This window comes from Adiantum capillus-veneris, chromosome 2 (genome assembly GCF_014529385.1).
Source record: "Adiantum capillus-veneris isolate H3 chromosome 2, ASM1452938v2, whole genome shotgun sequence".
Classification (NCBI taxonomy): domain Eukaryota; kingdom Viridiplantae; phylum Streptophyta; class Polypodiopsida; order Polypodiales; family Pteridaceae; genus Adiantum; species Adiantum capillus-veneris.
In genome coordinates this window covers 35840407-35862040 of record NC_140932.1, presented here as the reverse complement: position 1 = coordinate 35862040, position 21634 = coordinate 35840407, and the positions used below count along the sequence as shown (strand labels likewise).

At 47.2% G+C, this 21634-nt stretch overlaps 1 protein-coding gene across 8 annotated transcripts in view; it reads right to left on the bottom strand.

Moving 5' to 3' along the window:
* Positions 1-2606: 2606 nt before the first annotated feature.
* Positions 2607-21634, bottom strand: part of MSH1 (MUTL protein homolog 1) — a 212754-nt gene continuing 193726 nt past the window's right edge. For 4 of the 8 annotated variants that reach the window (XM_086484566.1, XM_086484534.1, XM_086484548.1 and 1 more), the window contains 5 exons: positions 4875-4950; positions 4324-4659; positions 3629-4238; positions 3312-3535; positions 2607-3220 (listed from right to left, as the gene is read on the bottom strand). In XM_086484566.1, the coding sequence (XP_086340692.1) occupies positions 2996-3220; positions 3312-3535; positions 3629-4238; positions 4324-4659; positions 4875-4950 (1471 nt within the window). In that variant the 3' untranslated portion in view covers positions 2607-2995. Of the gene's footprint in view, positions 3221-3311; positions 3536-3628; positions 4239-4323; positions 4660-4874; positions 4951-21634 lie in introns of those variants that run through there. The other 4 variants (XM_086484541.1, XM_086484582.1, XM_086484558.1 and 1 more) reach the window with 2 other exon arrangements.

The window sequence follows — 21634 nt, the reverse complement described above, 5'->3', positions numbered from 1 at the left end:
CCCTTTGGGGCCTCACTCTGCACAACATCCGGACACAGAATTCGGGAGTAAAAGTCCCCTCTGGAGTTGTACTTTGCTCAAGCCTTAATATAAAAATAAATATAGAAAGGGGCACCAAATTTTGAGGCCAATACCCGTGGGCACGTAACTACGCCAATCCGTGTCGACTGAAAGTTATTTTAAGTAATTCTCTCGTGTATCGTGTCAAATTTTCGACTTGGGGTGCTTAAGTTTATGACATGAAAAGTGGTTCCTGAACTGAAAGTCTTTTTAGTGTGCATGGTTGAAACTGCAATTAATTTGATTGAAAAGAAAAAAGCATATTGAGTGTGTCACTACAAGAATGACAGAGCATTGGAGATGGAATGCTAATTGAGCCATGCTAGAACAAATATTCCCCATGCATCATTTTGCACATGTGACTACAGCAATATTAGGGTGATAATCTACGGCCCATCTCCATGTATCAAAATTGACCCCATATTGCTTGCCATAACGCTTTCACATTTGTTTCCAACATTTAAGCACGTCCCTTGAAGAAGACCTTACGAGTTTGAACCCACAACCCATATGTTGAGAGGCGAAAGCCTTAAACTCTTTGGGGACACCTTGTGCTCACATGGTGTTCACGTTGCTAGGGCTCTTGCCCTTGGACACTCGAGTGCATACTCCTCCTAGGATGGGTCACCTGAGGAGGAGATTCCTAGCTTGTTGCTATGAGTTCTCTCTGTCGTTCCAGCATGTGGTGCATCAATTAGGTGGCCATGCTGATGCCTACTCGTGGCTCTTGTGCCCGATGGTACATGGCCCTGTCCAAGCATGTTTCATGGTTAATATTTGGAAGATGTGTAAGGGACCACTCCTGGCTGTGAAGAGTTAGGAGAAGGGGGCCATCCAGCGAGAACACGTGACAGGAGCAAGATGTGCAATGCGCACTCATGAGGACATGGGAGCCTCTTCGAAATGGTGCACAAAGCCATTTTGTATGCAAGCAATCTGCATTACAAGCACTGACGTGTCAACAACTTATCACATTCGGACTGCTGACTTGCCATTACCTCATTGAGGCTCAAGATTTGGATTCTGTGTGCTGACGTGCTGCAGATCTAATGCATGTAGCACTGACTACAATCAAGAAACGCTGGCTGATGGCCAGTTGGGATGCACTACTCAACAACTCCTGACGTTGACAGATTTGTCCATGGCAAGCCCATCCATGAGCCAGAGTGCCTATTGCCATTGATCGGGCTTGTCAGAGAAAGACGACTATCTGATGATCAATATGCCTCTTGAGAAGGCATACCACATGGTAAATACATATACCTCTAGGAGAGCTCAAATTGGCCCCTTAGAGGAGGCTGTGGGTCCACTATTGTTTGCAATCACCACAGATTTGTTGCTCAAAAACATTGATCGGATGATTCAAACAAAGGCTCTCAGAGAGCTTCCTCTTCCCGAGGAGCCACACCCTCCACAAAGGACGTCAAAGCCATCAAGTTAGTTTACCACCCCCAAAAAAGTTGATTGTCTAGCTCAGCAGGGAGATTCCATGCTCAAGGTCTTGCGATCTAGGGCAGTTATGGGGTGAGATAAGTCGAAGTTGGGAGGTGCCAGAGCATACCTTGAATACCCTCACATGTTGAAAGGAGGTTCGTGACAAAATCGATTGAGATCAAGCCAATTTGGGCGGCTGTAAGACTTTGATCTTCAAATGCAGCCCTTAAAGAATGGAGGGTGCAGGGGGGGAGAGTAGATTCTAGGATGAGATTAAAATCCAAGGCCCACAAGTACATTTCCCATTTCATAAAGGGATGGAGCTTCTGGTGCACTAAGGCTGAAATGGGAAGTTAAAAAAGATTTGGATTTCAAAGATTACTGGTAAAAGACGAGACATTTATGCAGAATAATGTGTCACCAAGATGCTCATGTCACAAGAGTTGTAAGGAGTCTACTTTTTATGCACTTTGGGAATGTGTCCAGGTCAAGCCTTTGCAGAGTGAGGTGGAATGGATGCTAGTTCAGTGATGTCGCATCTCTATCCTTATTAATGTAAACTACCTTTTGCATTTCTTTGAAGAGATAAAATTGAAAAAAAAGTCCTCATATGAAAGAATAAAACAGATCAGGAAAGGTATTGAGCTTTATGGTTTCCTTCTTCATATTGCCCCTTTAACTTTCAACAAACCCTTTTCACTAAAATAATGCATCCCGAATCTTGCACGCAGATAGACAAATACTGCATTGCACAGTCGCATGATGAGAGATATCACATCAACCATGACTATTGTTTGGAATGGTTTTAGTTACATGCCATCTCTGCCCTTCCTGAAATCCCAAAACTAAGCATTCTTGAGGCTTGGAGCCTGTTTAAAGGCATTTCTACTAGAAAGATGATGTACTTAGTGTTTCGTGTCCAAACTGTGCGCTATATTCTCTCTTCTTCGTGGCTCCTTACCATGATTATTTCAGCGCACATTGAAATCACAGCGATGAGGCCGCACTGCTTGCTTTAATAACACATTAAAAAGAAAAGGTGAAAGAATGTGTTGATAGTTAGCAATCATGGCATAAGGATTTGTATTGCTCTTGACTAATACAGATGCTCATTAGACGGATAGTTCATTTCATTAATAACCACCAAATAAATCTTCTCGACGGAGTTTCTCCAATGCATCAAAATTATTTATTTTATACAACTTAAATTCAGATAGATGGTCAATACATGGACATAAAGTGGAAGTATTGCCCTCAATTATGCAATCATCAGATTGAAATTTGAGATCTCCCCATTGACAAATATTTTTGCTAACACCAAAATACTGTCCTGAGGCTTTTGGTATACATTCATTTAAAAAACTATCCCAAAAATGAATTGTAACCCTTCCCAGAGAATGACTGGGACACCTTTAAGCATGATACAAGATTACAGAGTCATAATTACAGCTTACAGCTTTACATAATAGAGCCGAAAACTTCTCACACAGCTTTTCAACATTCAGAAAGGCAACTCACAAGGCACAAAAGTTCTTGTCCCAAAGTGCCGATGGTTTTGATCTGCCTTGTTTACTAGCACTACACCGTGGGAAGGAAGCTCATTCAGCAAGGAGGTCTCAAGCTCACTTGCTAAGCTTTTGTTTGCAATCTGGACATACATGAAAACTGCTCTTTGAAGACCTGGCTTTGAACGGTGCGCCTTTATGCGTCCACTGATGTTATCAGTCTGCATTGCATACTCCAAAGCTTGTCAATGTTGTAAATAGAAAGCTTGAACATACATTAGCTCCCTTAAAGAAGACTATCTAGTAATATACCTGTCCAATATAAAATCTTCCATCTGGCCTCAGCATGAGGTAAACACAAGAACGACCTACAGCCCCAGGAGGAGGTTGTTCGCAATACCCGACTTTTGTAAAAGCAATGTCTTGGTTTCCAATTATATCCCCCATGAAACACCGTTTGTAAAGTTCAGAAATTTTTCTTCTGCAACTTTCTTCAAACACCTTGGTGGCTCCATTGGTTGTTTTCCCATTACTACCTGCCAGTTTTAACAACTTAATGGAAATATGCCCACGAGGAAATAAAGAACAAATTGATGAACAAACTATGCAAGATGGACTATGAACCTTACTTTGCGACATGCAGCTATTAGCATCTTGCTCTAACCTTGCAAGTCCATCAAGAGCCGCAATTGCATTTCTTTCAGGCCCTTGACTTATCCCTGCAGCATCCGCTGTGCATTCGTTGGCACTCTGCTTGCAATCAACATTCTCCAAAACTCCCTTTTTATCTGAGAGACTAATACATGAAAGTGAACTATCTAAGGAAACAGGAGCTCCATTCGTAAGTGCAGATTGCTGTGAATCAAAATACATAGCATAGAGCTCTCTGGCTCTGTCTAACACAGACTCCTCTACACCTTCAGATCTTGCTGTCTCAAAGGCAAGGCTTTCCCTGCAACACCCATCATCCATCTTCCATGTAGGCTTCAGCGCCCCATCAATTATAGTTGTGCCCATAGCCTTGTAAACAAGGTTTTTCACATCTAGCTTCATGTCCAGTAAACCATGCAAATGTGTCGAAAGAATCCCCATGCAACCTGCTGAATCCAAAAACTCAATCACACTTGCAGTTATTGCGGTGCCCTTCTGAACTTCTGTTCCCCGACATATCTCATCCACAAGAACCATGCTTCTGCTTGTTATTCCTTGAAGAATTGTGCGCAATTCAGACATCTCCATCTGAGAAACAAAATATCTTCAATACATTTACTCATCAAAAGTACAAACCACCTTTGTAATAAGGATCAGCTTCTGGCGGTCTTACCTGAAATGAGCTTTTCCCATCTGCAGGGCTATCCTGAGGCATCATCCTTAACATGACAGCATCAAACCTTGGGATCCAGGCCGAGGAACATGGGACCATTAGTCCACACATTCCAAGCACTGTAGCAGCACCAATGGACCTCAATATGCTTGACTTCCCACCTCCATTTGGGCCAGTAAGAAGATGCAGTGAGCTCATTCTTACAGAGTTGGACACCACTACGCTATTTGCCTTGTCTGCCCAATATGGTATCAGATCTTCCATCACCAGCTTATCTTTCCTCCTTGGAACCACCATCGCAGGGTTGCTGTCATAAGTTCCATCTTTTGCGTCATGCTGCAGGCAGAGAGAACAAGGGATGACAAAAGCAAGAACTGTTATATCCATTTTCAAGTTTCCGCAAATCTGGACTACTTTCGACTGTTTGAGGCAGATAATAACAAACAGCCTTTGGCTATTGTCCACTCGGGAATACAGATGACTTCTGCAGGGATGTGGAGGAAGAAACGAAGCACATAAAATTACCATTGATTGAAAGATAAAAAATTTACCGTACTTACTGTCAATAGTTCTTCATCATCATCATTTACAAGCTCTGGAAAAGTCCAGTCCCTACGTGTCCCTTCACTACATATTTATGACAACAAAAATATACATTATACGATGCACATAAGTTTAAAGGTAAAAATTCTTCAGCAAGCCTCGGTATACAACTTCTAAAGTACACAAGCGGCACATCGAATATCACAGCTATTTGATTGAATGTCACAACTGAGCATGTATAGTATCCACTCATGAAAAGATATATCTCTCCATAATTGAGATGCCTTCGCATCTCGCTTATGTATCGCTCGATAAAAGCTCTGATGTGGGAGCTGGGTCTCCTCCCAGGAAGAAGTGGAGGTATTGCTTGGCTGAGCGTCACCACTTTATTGAGCATGACACCTCTAGATCCTCTCAATGTTGTATCCCTATTGATGTCGGTGAAACTCACATGTTGTCAGTGCTCAGGCACGTGGCAATGTAATCAGTAAGCATGCTATGGCCCCTGCCGCAGAATGGCAGTTCGGTGTTTCTTGAGCTCCACCAGGAGAACCCCAAACATCTTTAGTTCTCAAATTGCATGTTTTGCTTTAAAGACCCAAAATCCTCCCAAAACAAGCAGTGGCCCTATGTCTGGTTACCTCTCATAGAGATCAAATGCCCAATCCTTTGTTTTAAACCTTCCCATCTAGTTGTCTCTATCCTCTACAAATGTGCAAAGGTAGTGTTCCTCCATTTCTCGCTACCTCTCACAGAGCCGACATACTTGTTTGTTTTGAAGTTACTTTACAAGAATTTCAAAGTGAAATTATTACATAAATGGCTTTTTCTATTCCTGTGTTCCGTACATTTCAAACACATTACCCACGAAACCCCACTTCATACTGTTACAAGCTCGCACACTCCAAGCGAGAAATCAATATCAAAGAGAGAGAGAGAGAGAGAGAGAGAGAGAGAGAGAGAGAGAGAGAGAGAGAGAGAGAGAGAGAGAGAGAGAGAGAGAGAGATGAAATGTTATATTAACGTCTTCAAAAGGCCAAAATGACCTATGAGACCAATCAGTTACAAAATAGTGAATCTAATACCATGTCTGGGTACAAAAGAACTAGAAAAGAACTAGAAGTGGAACAAAATACTACTACTACTACTACAATCTAAAACTACGTGGGTGTAGCAGCTGATACAATAGGTACCCGGTAAACTGGATGTAACAGTGTGTGAAACAAAGATGGAAGAAATGGTGAGGATCCATCCTCATCTGCACTCTGGATGTCGAGAGAGTATGGCTCGAATCTTCTGTTGTAGTCTCTGTCGATGCTGTGTAGCTCCTCTCCTCAGTCGCGGTCGTCTGTATCTCTGTAGCTCCAATGCTCGGTCGATGAGAGTGCCAGTAGTGGTCGAATGAGTGTGGGACGAGCTCTGCAGTGGTGGCTGCTCCTCTGGCTGTCCCATATCTAGTGAAAAGAAATCTGTAATGTGTCTCTGGGACTGCCTCTCTCTAGCTCTCCCCAGTAAAGTGTCTCTACACCTGTGTAACTCAAGTAGATATAGTCCAAGACATCTCTGATCCTCATAACTCATGACCCTAGATAGAGGACCAAAACCCTCTCTGAATAAGCAGTGGAAACGCCCCCGTATCTCATAGAACACTGTGCAATGACATATGTAGTGCAACTCTGTCTCTGGCTCTCTCTGGCATAATCGGCATATCCTGCTGTCTGCTGGTATCCCTCTGAATCTACCAGTCTCAATCTGAGAGAGAGAGAGAGAGAGAGAGAGAGAGAGAGAGAGAGAGAGAGAGAGAGAGAGAGAGAGAGAGAGAGAGAGATGAAATGATATATTAACGTCTACAAAAGGCCAAAATGACCTATGAGACCAACTGATTACAATAATGAGTCTAGTACCAAGTCTGGATACAAACAAAGAAAACTACAAACAAAGAACTGAGATAGGAGTGCTACCGACTCCTATGGGTGTCTGGTAGGCTCAGCAATGGTATCATGCCACAAAGGTACGAAGTGGGGATAAGTGTCACCATGATATAATATAGCAGTGGCATGAGGCCTATCCTGATTGACACTCTGGGTGTCGTGCTAGAATCCTATAGATCCTCTACCGCAATCTCCGCCGGTGCTACGTGGTTCCCATCCTCAGTCTCGGTCGTCTCGATCTCCCCAACTCTATAGCTCGGTCAATGAGAGTACCGCTGGTGTGTGTATGGGTGGGAACTGAGCTCTATGATGGTGGTGTCCCCTCTGCCTCTGTGGTACTCAAACTGAAGAAATCTGAGATGCGTCTCTGGGGCTGTCTCTGTCTTTGCCCTCTCAATAGACCGTCTCTATGTCTCTGCATCTCAAGTAAAAATAGTCAGACACATCTTTGATCCTGATATCTCATGACTCTTATCTAACGAGTCAAAACCATCTCTGAATAAACAATGAAAGCGTCCCCGTATCTCATAGTAGACTCTACAGTGACATATGCAGTGAAACTCTGTCTATGGCTCTGCATGGCATAACTGACATATCCTACTGTCTGTTGGTATGCCTCTGAATCTACCTGTCTCAGTCCCAAGCTGGTGTGAAGATGTACGAATCTAGCCTATGGCACATCGTAACCCACGAGATAGATGTGTGTCCATGTAGCTGGGCCGTGTGACAAATCCGTCTATCGTGAGTTGGAGAAGATGCTCTCTATAGAAAGCCCTCTTTGTACCCAACTCCCGTGATGGCTCTATCCATGTCCTCTTGCTATCAAGTTGGATAAGATCCTGCCGAATGAGTCTAGTAGTCTCCATCCGTGTGAGAGCCAAAGATGGTGCATCAAGAGAATACTGGAAAGGGGGCAGGCTGTCCATGTTGAAACCATGCCTCTGAAACCATGCCTCTGAAACCATGAGCTCATCTGTGCATACCGACATGATGTATCTCTCCCCGTAGTGCATAACTGAAGCGATCAAACTGTCGAAAAGCCAGAGCTTTGTTCGAGGTTCTTGGAACTGAACCTGCGAACAAATCCTCTCTAAACAGCCTAGGGCTGCATAGGCACGAGTCAATCTAGTGTCTGCTTCCACTATCAGTGTGAACCTCGGTCCACTAAAGACCACCCCAAGATATGTGTATGCATCAGTGTACTCCATACTGTCCTGCCCATATGTGAATGTAGGTGCTGATCTCCTAACCCACTGTGGCGTAGTATTAAATACCATGACCTTGGTTTTACCAAGGTTGACAGACAATCCACTATCCCCTGCAATTCTATGCAGTGCGTCCAAATGTCTCTGCATACCCTCTGGTGAGTCTGATATCAACACGATATCGTCAGCATACAATAAAAGAGGGATCCATGTCCCCGCAAGCTGAGCACCTGTATCTCCTCCTCGGTCAATATAATCAGAGACCTCATCAACATACATACCAAATAAAGTAGAGGACAATGGGCATCCCTGTTTCACTCCGATAGTGGAGTGAACTATGTCAGATGTCCCCTCTGATGTGCGTACATGACCCATCACTGAACTGTACAATGCCATGATCCCCCACATCAGCTCTGTGGGTACCCCCAATTCCATAAGCCGGTGCATCAATCTGGCCCTCGGCACTGTGTCAAAGGCTTTGCGAAAATCCACAAAGCTGCAGTATATCCATCTACCATGTGCTCGACCCTCCTCAATGATAGCTCTGAGTGTAAAGACATGATCTAGTGTGGAGAAACCCCTTCTGAAACCAGCCTGCCCAGCTGCTCGTATGCCTATAATTTCTGCCCAACTACTCAGCCTATGCTCGAGGATGGATGCATATAACCGTGCCAATGTGTGTCCTACCATGATAGTACGGTAATTCCCCGGCACTGTGGGGTCACCTGTCTTGAAGATAGGTACAATAGTAGATAATCTCCAAGACTCAGGGAGACCCTCACACATGACACGGTTGAATATCCGTGCAAGCATCTCTGCCAACAAATCCCCAGCATGTATAATGTGCTCTGCTACCAAACCCTCATGATCCTGTGCCCGTCTGGTCTTCATCCTGTCAATGGGCTCCTTTACCATCTCAGTGGTAAAGAAGGTGCTCGTAGCCGGACATGGCTGTGGTGGATCTGGTAGTGGTGGCTGTCCAAGTACAGTGTATAAAGATGCTGCATACTGCCCCCATATCTCTGTAGAAGTAATCACAGGTGGGGGAGACTGCTCATGGAATAGACGCCAAGCCTCTCCTGAATCTCTACTAAGGAACAACTGATATAAATCTTGCTCCATCTGGACCAAGAAAGCTCGCTTCTTTCGTTGCACTAGTCATCGTGTAGCAATACGAGACTGTCTATAGGTGATCACCCCCAATGCAAGCTCCCGCTGTATTTGAGCTCTCCTCTGTCGACACTCCTCATCATACCAGTTGTTCAGAGGCATGTGCCCAGAACGACGTATCTGACCAGGCTGAGTGTGTGGGTATGCCTCTGTCGCTGCCCCATGTAATGTCACTGTCAGCATAGATGTGATCTCCTCCACTGTGTATACTGGCTCTGATGTGCATAAAAGCCTATGTATCTCCTCTGCATAGACTGCGTCAGTCTCTGGTGTAAAAGTATGGCGTGGATGTCTACCACCCCGTGAGGCCTGAGATGTATTGTACTCAAAGGAGACTGATAATGTCAAAAGTGCATGATCTACTGCTATCCCAACAGGCCTGGGCCCCACTGTGAAATTCTGAATGTGAGAGATAAAGCTCGGATGTGTCAAAACATAGTCTACAGTACTGGACCCATGTCTTTGTAGAAAACAAGTAAAACCTGTAGACGATGGGAAAGTCGGTAAAGCCAGTCAGTATGGCGAAACTGTGAGTAGTCGTCATCTCCCTCAGGTATCTTTCATACTCTTTATGCTCTCTGTCGTGTGAGCATCTCTCAAGCCCCATCTCCTCTGGCTCTAGCACTATGAGCATCTCCTCTGAGGTGTCATAGAAGACCGCCAATGAGCTACCTGTACGGGCATTGAAATCCCCCAAAAGTATGATGTCTCCATCCATGGAGAACTCCCACATATCATCATCAAGTACAGAGTAAGGAGACTGTCCTCTGGGTGAAGCGTATACTGAAGTGCTGGGAGGAAAATAGCATATGGCGATGTACAAGAAACGTCCAGTCTCTGCCCTCAGCCTCACCCACAAGTATCTGGCATGATCACCTCTCCGAACTATGTGCAGTAGTGGTTGGAGCTCCTCTCTGAAAAGAACTCCTACACCTCTTGATCCTGTAGTCCCATGCGCAGATCTGGTGCATGTCCGGCAAGCTGTCTCCCATTTGTATCTTGATATATGCGGCATCAACTGTCCTGGAGCCTGATGAGTCTCTGAGTAGAAAACAATGTCTCTGTCTCTGAAGTTGTCCTCAAAGGCCCCCACATCAAGTCTATACGAACCATTACACTTCCAAACTGCCATCCTGAGAGTGGTCCCATAGGTCTCGCACCGTCATGTAGAGCGGTGCTCTGTAATCACTACTCGTCCATTTCTGTAGAAGGCTAACTTTCCCTTCTCCCTTGCTGCTATAATCTCCGGCATGACCTCTCTCATATGTGCAAGCTGTGAGAGCGTAAGATCATCTCCTAGAGAGATACCTGTTTTCTTGAGGGTTGGCCTCTTCTTTAAAAAGTCTTTCTTTTCTTCCATGGAGGGAAAGCGCAAAATGAGAGCCCGTTCTTTTGAACTCTCCCCATTACCTTCACTCTTCTTGACCACTCTCCAAGCTTGTGTGTGCGAGAGCTTCTCCACCCCCATCATTGACATGAGGCTGTTCACCTCTTGGTCCACCTTATCTGAATCTTTTAGGCCCGTCACTCTCACGTGTAGAGCGCGTACCCTTCTTCGAGCACAGTGGAGGTCTATGCCCAGAAGCACTGGCCCCAAAGACTGGGGCCTCTTTCAGTATTTATTTATTATTGATCACTGCAAAGTACAATTCTCTAGGGTCCTCTGCTCTCAGACTCTGCGTCTAGATGCTCTACAAAGTGAGAGGCCCAAGGATCACTCCTAAGAATGGCCGCCCCAAGACGGACACGGTGAGATGAGGGCTCCTATAATCAGTGAGGGGGGCAGCGCGATGGGATATCATGTAGGACTCTGATGGTTGCACTGGGAGGTGCCCGCCACTAGGACTTGCTCCGGGGTAAAGGGATTGAATAATTGCAAAACTGTCACTTCTGAAACTTGTATCTAGCTGCAACATGTCATAGAGGGACACTTGTTGGAAGGTGTTCTTTCAAGACTGTCTCTGTTGTAAGCTTTTCTTGTTCTACCAGTGGTTTCTCTGGTACCTTGATCTTCTGTAGGTCGGAAACTGCTTCCAAGAAGGCTTCAACAATATCGGAGAGCAAAGATTTGGATTCTTGCTTGTCATTGGGTGAGGGCTTTGCCAACAACTGAAGGCAACGTATCCACTATTGGGAGAATGTGTGGGGGAGTTAACATGCTGGAATGCTAAGACCGAGAGCGGCTCTCTGGGCCCGAGTGAGAACGCCTGCTGGCTCATCTACCAACTGCAGCTTATCTTGAGGGGTAAGCACATGGGCAGAAGGGGGCGGCTGAGGAATGGTCCTAACTGCTATCAGATTGAGCTTGGGAAAGGTAAACTCATTCTAGCTTTGACTTGGGTTCGAAGCCGTGGATGCACGAAGTTTAGGGAAATCCTTTCTGTAGTGATCCTTCGTTTTAGGGCAATGACAGCAAGGAGGGGACCCTTCTGCCAAGGGGCATTTGCTTTAGTAATGTCCATATTCCCCACATCTGTAGCACAAAATGGGTCGATTCACTGGGCGAGACGAAGGGCGAGGTGATCCTTGCTCTTAGATCACGGAGTTGGAGGTGGAGGCATAGAAGCTTCGAGGTGATGAGGGAGCATGAGTATGATAAAAGCTCTGAGAGGGAAAAGTGCTCTGCATACCTTGCATAGGAGGAGCTGTTAGCAAAGGTAGCATGTGGTTTGGATGGCCATAGGGGGAAACCATGTTGGATGCAGGTGGTGGCCCTTGTTGAAGAGTAGATCCAAGACTTTGCTGTATTTGTCGCAATCCCTTGAGATAGTAGCAATCCTTGTCCTCGTGTCCAAACTTTTCACAGAAGTGGCAGTAAACCTGAAGGGGACATTCATGTGGAGGGTGCCCTGGAGAGCGGCATGAGCTACATCAAACCATAACCTTAGTCTCCTGCTGAGACCATAGCAGCTACGGTACGAGACGGGACGTTTTATACACGGTGTACAATATGCGTACTAGACGTAGTTTTGAGAATCAAAAATAAAAAAAGTCCACTTTTTTTAGATATGATACTTTAATAAGGACAAACGAAGCGGTTCATGGACCTCCACAATGACTCTTCAATGTTTAACCATAGCATACATAAACAAGCACCATGAAGCTCTAAAACACAATTGATCAACTAGGAAAAGACATACGTTTTTGAGGGAAAAAAATGTTAAAATAGAAAATGTTATGAGACGTATTGTAGGTTTCAACACGGGACGTGTATTCTAAATAAAATACACGTATTTTAGCTGCTATAGCTAAGACTTAGGCTCTTCTAGCTCGCGCTTGATCTGTTCCAATGCTTCGTGATGTGGAGGCTTCTCCGCTCTAAGAGAGAAAAACCTCTCCTCTTAGAGAGCTCACTGTAACCATAGGGCTTCCAGTTCCCTACGTAAAGAAGTTAAAGGATCAGGAGCTTTCCAACAACACTGAGGGGGTCTCTACCTGAGGGGAGTCAGTGACAACTTCCTTGCCCCCTCTATCCTAGTCACAGCCGCAATGAACTCCTCCAGGGTGGTGTCAGGTCGGAGATTCTCCCTGAGATTTTGTTGAGAGTCTTGCCCCCCCCGCCCCCTTGGAAGGTGCTCTTGATACAAGCCATGGATGTAGACCCAAACTTGGAAGTAATCTCGTCAAGAGTCACATCAACCATAAGAGTCAAACCATCACGCAAACCTCAAGAAAAGACCCGTGCAACACTCAATGAAAAATCTTGTACTTTCAGTCTACTTGGGTGCATGTTATGAATCCTGCAAACGATAGAGGTTGCCTCAACCTCCTGTACAATTTTTTTTATTTTAATTCAGAGGGGGGGGAGGGGGGGGGGGGGGGCTCGGGCTTGTGTCTGGAGTAATGGATTACGTTGATCAGAGATGTCTCAAGCTTTTCTTGCTGGAGCTACGCAGACATAGGTATGCTTTATTACAGAGGACAACATTCTCTAGGCCAGTGAAATATTTCTTCTAGAGCAACACCCATCAGCAGAATCCCACAAGACATTGCTCTTCAACACATGGGACTTTGTTAAAAAGAGCTACAAAGATTAGTAGATCTCGACGCCCTAGTCCTCCTCGTAGATAGCAACAACATTTTATCTACCATTGGCGCATCCAGGTCATTATTTTTTTGTTTTGTTTTGTTTTCGAAGTCGGGTAGGGCACGCCCGACCGCTCCCCTCATACACCAAAAAAGTAAACAAGAAGAACGACCAGGACTACGCACCCAGAAACCGAAGGCAGGCGCTTTTGTCACTGGTTTTCTCTGGACTGCGAGAGTTCAGAATTATCCACAGGCGTTAGGCCCATGACCTTACATACCTCAAAAGTGGCGTTAAAAACACTGCACTGCTTGCAAGGGAGGGGGTAGGAACCAGGGGGTAGGGTGTGAGGGGGTGGGTAGGGGCGAGAGCAAATTGAGGGGTGGGTGGGTGCGGCGGAGAGGGAGATGGGCGAAGGGCAAGGAGGAAGGGAGTAGTAGTGAGGGGAGAATGCACTCAAGCAAAGAGATAGCATGATCACGACTAAGCCTGAGATCCACATTGTTTTTGTTGTATCTCGCCTTGAGGCAGCTTTGTGAAGGGAGTTTGCTAGAGACAGAGGAGAGCTTATTCTTTGTCCGAGAACCAGAAGGGGGGTGAACTCCTGTCGAGGAGAGTTTTTTTTGTTGCTATGATCCTCCATAGGCTCAACAAATTTAAAAGCTTCCACCAAGGGCGCATCCGGAGTAACATCTATGACCTTCAACCTTTGAGCTAGCTCAGGTGGCTCATTGGGTTTAGTTACTGTGGAAACATTGGAAGGTGGCTCATTAGGTTTAGTTACTGTGGAAACATTGGAAGAGGGTGTAACTTCAGGCAAAGAGTGAATAGAGACTCCATAACAAGGCATAGATTTGGTAGCATTCAACCACTCCAACAGATCCTCATCCGACCCGTCAGGTGGAGTAGGCTGTTCATGTTCAGGGTTGGTTTCCATTGACAAACAAACTTGCTGCACCACGGGATCCATACCTCCTTCTAAGAGAATGGGTTGCATCGGGGAGCCAGAAGTATGTATCCACATTGCATCGTTTCCCAATCATGGAGTGCTTTAGTGTGTCGCATCCATGGTCTTCCAATAAGCAAGGGAAATACGCCCTCAACCTCGGGAAGACGAACCACCACAAAATCCAAGTTAAAGGTAAAGTTTTGTGCCTGCAGAGGCACATTGTCCACGATGCCCACTGGGTATACTGTCTGTTGGTCGGCCAATGTAACTGTGAAGGGAGCAGGGCGAGTAGGCTGTAGACCTAGAGCTAACATAGTGAACTCGGGCATCAGGTTGATGCCAGATCCACCATCTACTATCACTCCCGAGAATTGATGACCCAAAACGGACATTGTCAGGCGAGGGCTTCTATAATCAGTGAGTGGAGCAGCGGGATTGGATATGATATAGGACACTGACGGTCGCACTGGGAGGTGCCCGCCACTAGGACCTCCTCTAGGGTAAAGTGACTGCATAACTGCAAGGGTGTCACTTCTGAAACTCGCATCCAGCCGCAACATGTCATAGAGGGACACTTGTTGGAAAGTATTCCTCAAGACTGTCTCTACTGTAAGCTTCTCTTTTTCTACATGTTGTTCCTCTGGTACCTTGATTTTCTGTAGATCGGAAACTGCTTCCAAGAAAGCTTCACCAATATCGGAGAGCAAAGATTTGGATTCTTTCATGGCACTGGGGGATGGCTTGTTAACAACTGCAGGCAGGGTATCCACTGCTGTGAGAATGTGTGGGGGAGTTGAACTTGATGAAATGCTAAGACCGAGAGTGGCTCTCTGGGCTCGGGTGAGGACGCCCGATGGCTCCTCTGCCAAATGGCTCCTCTGCCAACTGCAGCGGCTTCTTTTGAGGGGTAACCCCGTGGGTAGAAGGGGGCGGCTGAGAAACGGTGCTCACTGCTATCAAATTGAGCTTGGGAAAGGCAAACTCATTCTCGCTTTGACTTGAGTTCGAAGCCATGGATCCACGAAGTTTAGGGCAATCCTTACTGTGGTGATACTTCATTTTAGGGCAATGACAGCAAGGAGGGGACCCTCCTGGCAAGGGGCATTTTCTTTGTTAATGCCCATATACCCCGCATGAGATGGAAAAGTACTTTGCATACCTTGCATAGGAGGGGCTGTCAGCAAAGGTGGCATATGGTGTGGATGGCCACAGGGAGAAACCATGTTGGATGCAAGCGGTGGCCCTTGTTGAAGAGTAGGACCAAGACATTGTTGTATTTGTCGCAATCCCTTGAGGTAGTAGCAATCCTTGTAGTCATGCCTAGACTTTTCGCAAAAGTGGCAAGAAGCTCGAAGGGGATAGTCCTGTGGAGGATGTCCTGGAGAGTGACACAGAGCTGCACCATACCATAGCCTTAGTCCCCTGTTGAGACCGAAGCTCTTCTAATTCCCTCTTGATTTGATCCAAAGCTTCGTGATGTGGGGCCTTCTCCTGTTTGAGAGAGATTGATTTCTCCTCTTGTAGAGCTCGCTGTAGTTTTAGGGCTTCAAGTTCCCGACGTAAGGAAGTCAAAGGGTCAAATGGACTCTACAAGAGTACCGAGGCAGTCTCTACCTGAGAAGGGTCGGTAAACAGCTTCCTTGCCCCCTCTATCCTAGTAGAGGCAACAACAAACTCCTCCAAGATGGCATCAAGTCGGAGATTCTCTCTCAGTGTTTGCAGAGAAGTCTTTGGAAGCGCCTTGTCTACCCATTTCTTGACCATGAACTCACCTGGTGGTTGAGGAAGCTTGGCGACCAGAGACTTGGTTTTAATCATGAGTTCTGCAAAAGTCTCCTCTGGTTGGAGAACCATGTTGGCCAACTCATCCAAAACCTTTTCCTGGTAGTCACCTCGCCTGACTTCTACACAGAACTGTTGCCTTAAAGCTGTCCAAGTTGCAACATGGTTCTCTGCGAACTAGCTGTACCACTTGTCTGCCAAACCATCCAAGGTAGATGGAAAGAGTACTAAGTAGGCATCTTCTCGGTTGAGGCCACGACCTCTGCAAAGAGAAACAAACCTCCGAGCATGGTCATCAGCATCCTCTGAGGAGAGGAGACCCTTGAAAGTCAGAAACTTAATATTCACCTTAGCTAGAACGCTTGTGAGCTCCTCCATAGTTGTTATAGGGGATGAGAAGTTTATTGGTTGGGGTGATTGGGGAGGTGTAGAACTTGTTGAGGGAATGGAGGTAGCTGTAGGGGAAGGTAGGGGTACTGGAGTTGGTGGACTTCTACTTGGCACGAAGCGTTGACGTTTTCTGTGGTAGTACTTCAAAGGATTGAGTAGTGGGCTTTGTCGCTCTATTGACTGTCTTGTATGTGTCATGCAGTAACCAAAAGCCCGACCAAGCTTTGAGCAAGAAAACCTTGAACTGGCTGAAGACTGGTCTAGACTCTACTAGACCAGGCAAGTGACTAGACCAGGCTAGACCAGGGACGAGGAGGACTAGACTAGGGTCGAGGAGGACCCGAGATGACGAGGCGAGAGAGGACTAGACCAGTTGGCCTAGGCGAGAGGAGATCAGTGCAAGGCAAGGTAGGCGAAGCTAGATAGACCCAACTAGCTTCAAATCTCAGAGTGAGATTTTAGTTGAGGTCCCACCGTGATCGCCAAAATAAGAGCACCAGTAGCACAGATAGTGTGTCGTGCTCTCTACAGTGGGTGCTCCTCAACAAATGACTCAATTATCTCAAAGAAATGATGCACTCTGGCGTGGCAGCACACTCAGCTCCAGCCCAGGACTCTCAGGTACAATGGGGTGTCGAGGCTCAGATGTGCAGGGATGGTGAATAAGTGCTCTGTGTGTAGACTCACTGCTCTCGACCACGATGCTGGACCAGAAGTGAAGCAGATGATGATCCTGACCCCACAACTACTACTCACATGTACAATCATAAAGAGCCACCAACGGCTCATAAATGTCCAATTAGCAAAGTCTATATTCAAACTGAGTGGTGGTGGTGACCTGGCCACGATGTCCACTTGACCACCGTCGGTACCCTGCCAAGTGTCACTCCCCAGCCCTGAGGGTCCGTGCAATGTGAACCAGACCAGTAGTAACCAACTACCGAACTGTTTGTCCTGTGAAGTGACACTAGCCCTGCTACACCTGCGGTTCCGGTCCCTCGAGTGCGGATCATGGCGTACCTTGAAGGGCATCCGCTTCCCGCGAGCCTCCTCACCAAGGAGGATAACGGTCCTTTCTTCAAGGTCCAACGAAGGGTCGATTACGTTGAAGGTGGAGTTGAATCGGTTTAGCCAGCGACCCCTAGCTTCATCTACCACCGAACAACTCATCGCAAATGCGAAAGCGTACGACCCTCTAACTGGGAGCACAGACGACCGTAGTGAGGACTTTTATGGCAACGAAGATTAACGCGATCCCGCGATAGTTATCAGTGTTGGTCAAATCGCCCTTCTTGGAAATGGACACAATCACTGCATCGCTAGTGCCGGCCGAGATGTCTTCGGTATCGTAAATGCCCTCAATCATGTGCAAGTAAGCCTTGCCCATCTTCGATCGTGGCTTACGCGGATCCGACCTAAGCCCCTTATCTTTCACAAGCAACTTAAAGAATTCGGGTGGTAACCCATCGCCACCCGCTGCCTTGAGTCTCTTCAACCGCCAGACAGGCCTCTCGTACTTCGTACCAGTTCAACGGGTCACATACTTCAGGTATACCAAGCCAAGTGCGCACGTGTTTGTCATACCAAGCAAGAGGATCCTTGCTGGTACCGTCCGTATCGGCGAATACCTTGGAGTAGTGACCCTCCCATACTTGTAATTGCCTCTCTGGTTCCATTACTAGCTCCCCATTTGCGTTCAAAGGTTGATTGGCAATAGTTCCTTGCCCCTTCCCAACTGTTTTCTTGAGGTGGGTAAAGAATTTCTTCATTTAACCCTCCCTCAAGAGCTCATTCCCTTTTTCCACGAAGCACTTGAAGGATCTTTGGTTACTGTCTCGGACAACGGCCTTCGCACGAAGTTCTATTGCCTTGTACTCCCAAACCACTTGCCAGGTCATTATTGAGAGGCATAGAGCAGTCCCAATGAGGTTCTTTATAAAGAAGGAGATTAATGCCATGATATCATAGTTACCAGGAACGGGAAATCGAAACAGGAAACGCAGAACGTAAACTGTCACAAAATGCCATTCCCTGTTATGGGTACTCACGTTTGAAACACGGAACGGAGATTCGGAACGGGAACTTAGAATGGGAACGGGCAACGGAGACCTGAAAAACGGCCATTCCCTGTTACTATGCATGATTTAGAGACCCATGAGAGAGTTCATGTGATGGTACACATGGCGGATTCGGATTTGGGTGATTCTCTTTAAGTTGGCTCTTTCTTCTTACTTAGTTGTTCAACTGATTAGTACTTGTTGCATTATCTTTTGTACTTGACACATGATGATGATGATGATGATGATGTAGTCGCTTGGACTCATAGGATTTTTAGGCATTTTGCAAACGTTAATAAACATTTCAATTTCAATGTCAATTACTATAAATCCCATCTTTGTGTATCTTCTCTAATTATCCGGCTCAACTAGGCTCGATTGACGGTTGAGGCAGAGTGTAGGGAAATCTAGATTGTGCTCATAGGGGAGAGTCTATCTATCAACATAGTATATCAGCTCATTGGAGTGCTCATCTGAGCATATCAATAGTGCTTGTCAACCTTGGCAGCTAACTGCATAGAAGATGTCAACGCTAGATCGAAAGACTCCAGCTCGTTGCTGCTGCCTACGCCCCATCCCGTCCGCACGCTCCTTCACCCCCTTTCCCTCGCCATCCCTCTCTCTCCACCTCAGAGGGACTCCACTGAAGCCCCTTCAACTTGCTCTTTCCCCAAAAGAGCAAGCGAGCTTGATGGCTGAAGTGGAGCGCTTGCAAGCCACTTCGGTTATCTGTAAGATCATTGGCACTCGGCCTAGTTGGGGCAAGGTACGGGATTTACTACATGCCCGTCTTCTCTGCGATGTGGGCAAGATCATCGATGTCCAAATCCTCGACCGAAGCGGGTACTACCAGGTAGAGTTCGAGTCTACAGATATGACGGCCAAGGTGATTTCGATGAGCCCACTTGGCATCCGAACAGCTCGATCTTACTTCCGACATTGGCATCACGGTTTTGACCCTACTACAGATGTGCTCGGGGAGGAGGCAGACTTGCCGATTTCGGTATGTTTCCCAAGCTTGAGGCGAGAGTACCTCCCCCTCATACCCAAGATTGGTTCCATGTTCGGGACAGTTCCGGAGTGTCCACACACTGCAACTTCAGTTGTGGCCTAGGCCGCAGGTTTACCTACTATGCGAGTTCTCGTTCGTGACACGCACTCTCTTCCCAAGGTGGTACTGCTGCCTAGGGTGAGTGGGGGATGGATCGGGCAGAGTGTGGAGTATCCGGGTCTCCCGAACTAGTGTTTCATTTGTAGACACATTGGCCATTTGGCAAAGGCCTGTCCTCGCAAGAGACCTAGACCCACAACGCATGCGCAGCCTCCCAAGGTTGAGCATGCCAAGCAGCCAAATACATAGGACGCACAAGCTGGTATATCGACAGACACTAGTGATCAGACAACTGACGGTTGCCAACAGGTGCCTAGCCGTGGCCGACAAGGGAGGGCTCGCCCCACTGCTCCCCCCGGTGGCCAACCTTCTGCAACTGAGCAGCACTGGGTTCCGATTGGAACGGTTTTGACCCCCTTCAGTAGGACCTGACTGAGGAGGCCCTCTCAGCTTCAGTATCTCACCACGGCCTCCTCCTCCCTCAAACGGTGCCGCTCTGCCTCCCTTGCCGCCTCCTCCCTCAGACGCTCCCCCTCCGCCTCCCCCGGCGAAGGTGGACTCATCCACCTTCGCCTCCCGTCCCTCCTCTCTCCCCAATGGGGCCCACAACCTCATCTCCCGACCCTTCTTCCACTCCTCCTCAGACGCAGGATACTGGACACGCTTCTGCCACGAGGCGTTCTCTTGGTAGTGCTTTCGCTTCGAGCCGTCTGGCTCGAGAGGGACTACCCTGCCTGAGGCCGCCTTTATTGGTGCACACTTCTCCCTTTGCAGCAATCCCTGGAGGTCTGACTAGCTTCGACATTCGCAGACGTTGAGACTTCTTCGACTACAGCTTCACTCGGTTTCTGGGTGGTTCTTCTCCTGACTTGGAGCAGGCCAACTTTCGCGTCCACGTCCTCTTTCTTGCAACTAGAGGCATTGAGGCCATGGACACAACGGTGGGTTTCTCCTTACCGCTGTGTGGTAGGGATCACACAGAGTGGACCCGTTCTTGGACAAAGATGTAGCCCTTCAGTCTGCACGCTCGTGGGGCCTAGCGGACAGTCACTTCTTGCGCGCTTGTCTACAGGTCATTCAAATGCGGATTACTCCCCCATCCAAACCGCCTCAAAAGAATAGCAAGGTTGGCTGCTGCGACAGCATCTGTTTTCTCTCACTGCCTCCATGAATCATCTCATAATCTGCTGGGATCTAGGCAGGGCATTAGGTCAGGAGGGGGAAGAGTCGGGGAGAGATGGACTAGGTCATGGAGCTACAGAGATGCCTTGTGGTGGTGAGATTGACATTCTTATGCTACAGGAGATCATCTTTGAAAGCCACATTTCGGTGATGTGGTCAGATTTTGCATGCCGAATGAGACGTTTTGGCCAGCTACTTTGGGACCTGAAGAATCGCTGACTCTTTGCAGACGCCATTGTGGGCAGAGGGATTATGTCCAGGCAGGGCTCAATGGATACTATGCAGTTCAGGGTTACCTCATGGCTTCTGAATCGGTGATGTGGTCAGATTTTGCATGGTCGCTATGAGACGTTTTGGCCAGCTACTTTGGGACCTGAAGAATCGCTGACTCTTTGCAGACGCCATTGTGGGCAGAGGGATTATTGTGCCAGGCAGGGCTCAATGGATTACTATGCAGGTTCAGGGTTACCTCATGGGCTTCCTGAACATCTATGCGCCCAAATTGGCGAGCGCACATGCAGAGTTTTGGGCCCACATTGTAGAGTCTTAGCCGCAGGCAGAGCAATGGTGCATTGGGGGAGACTTCAACAAGTTGGAGGACCCAGTTGACATGATCGGAGGTTGCCATACTACTGTGCATGGAGATGAGTTGGCAGCTTGGGAGAGGTTATGTATGATTGCGGGTTTCAGATGTGTGGCAGCATTCTAGCTTTGGGAGGCCACCTGACAGCGTGGCCTTCTCTCGTTCGGAGCATAGAGTGGGAGGAGTGAATCTATCTCGTATAGATCCCTTCTACACTAGTGATCACTTCTGTGACATGCGTGGGACTGTTGGCATTTTAGCTGGGACTTCCTTGTCGCACCATGCACCAGTAATCCTCACAGTGACTGATAGGCACAGGAGGGGGAGCACGATGCTATGCATCCCTGAGAGGCTCTTGCTGGGCTCTGCGCTTAGAGAGCG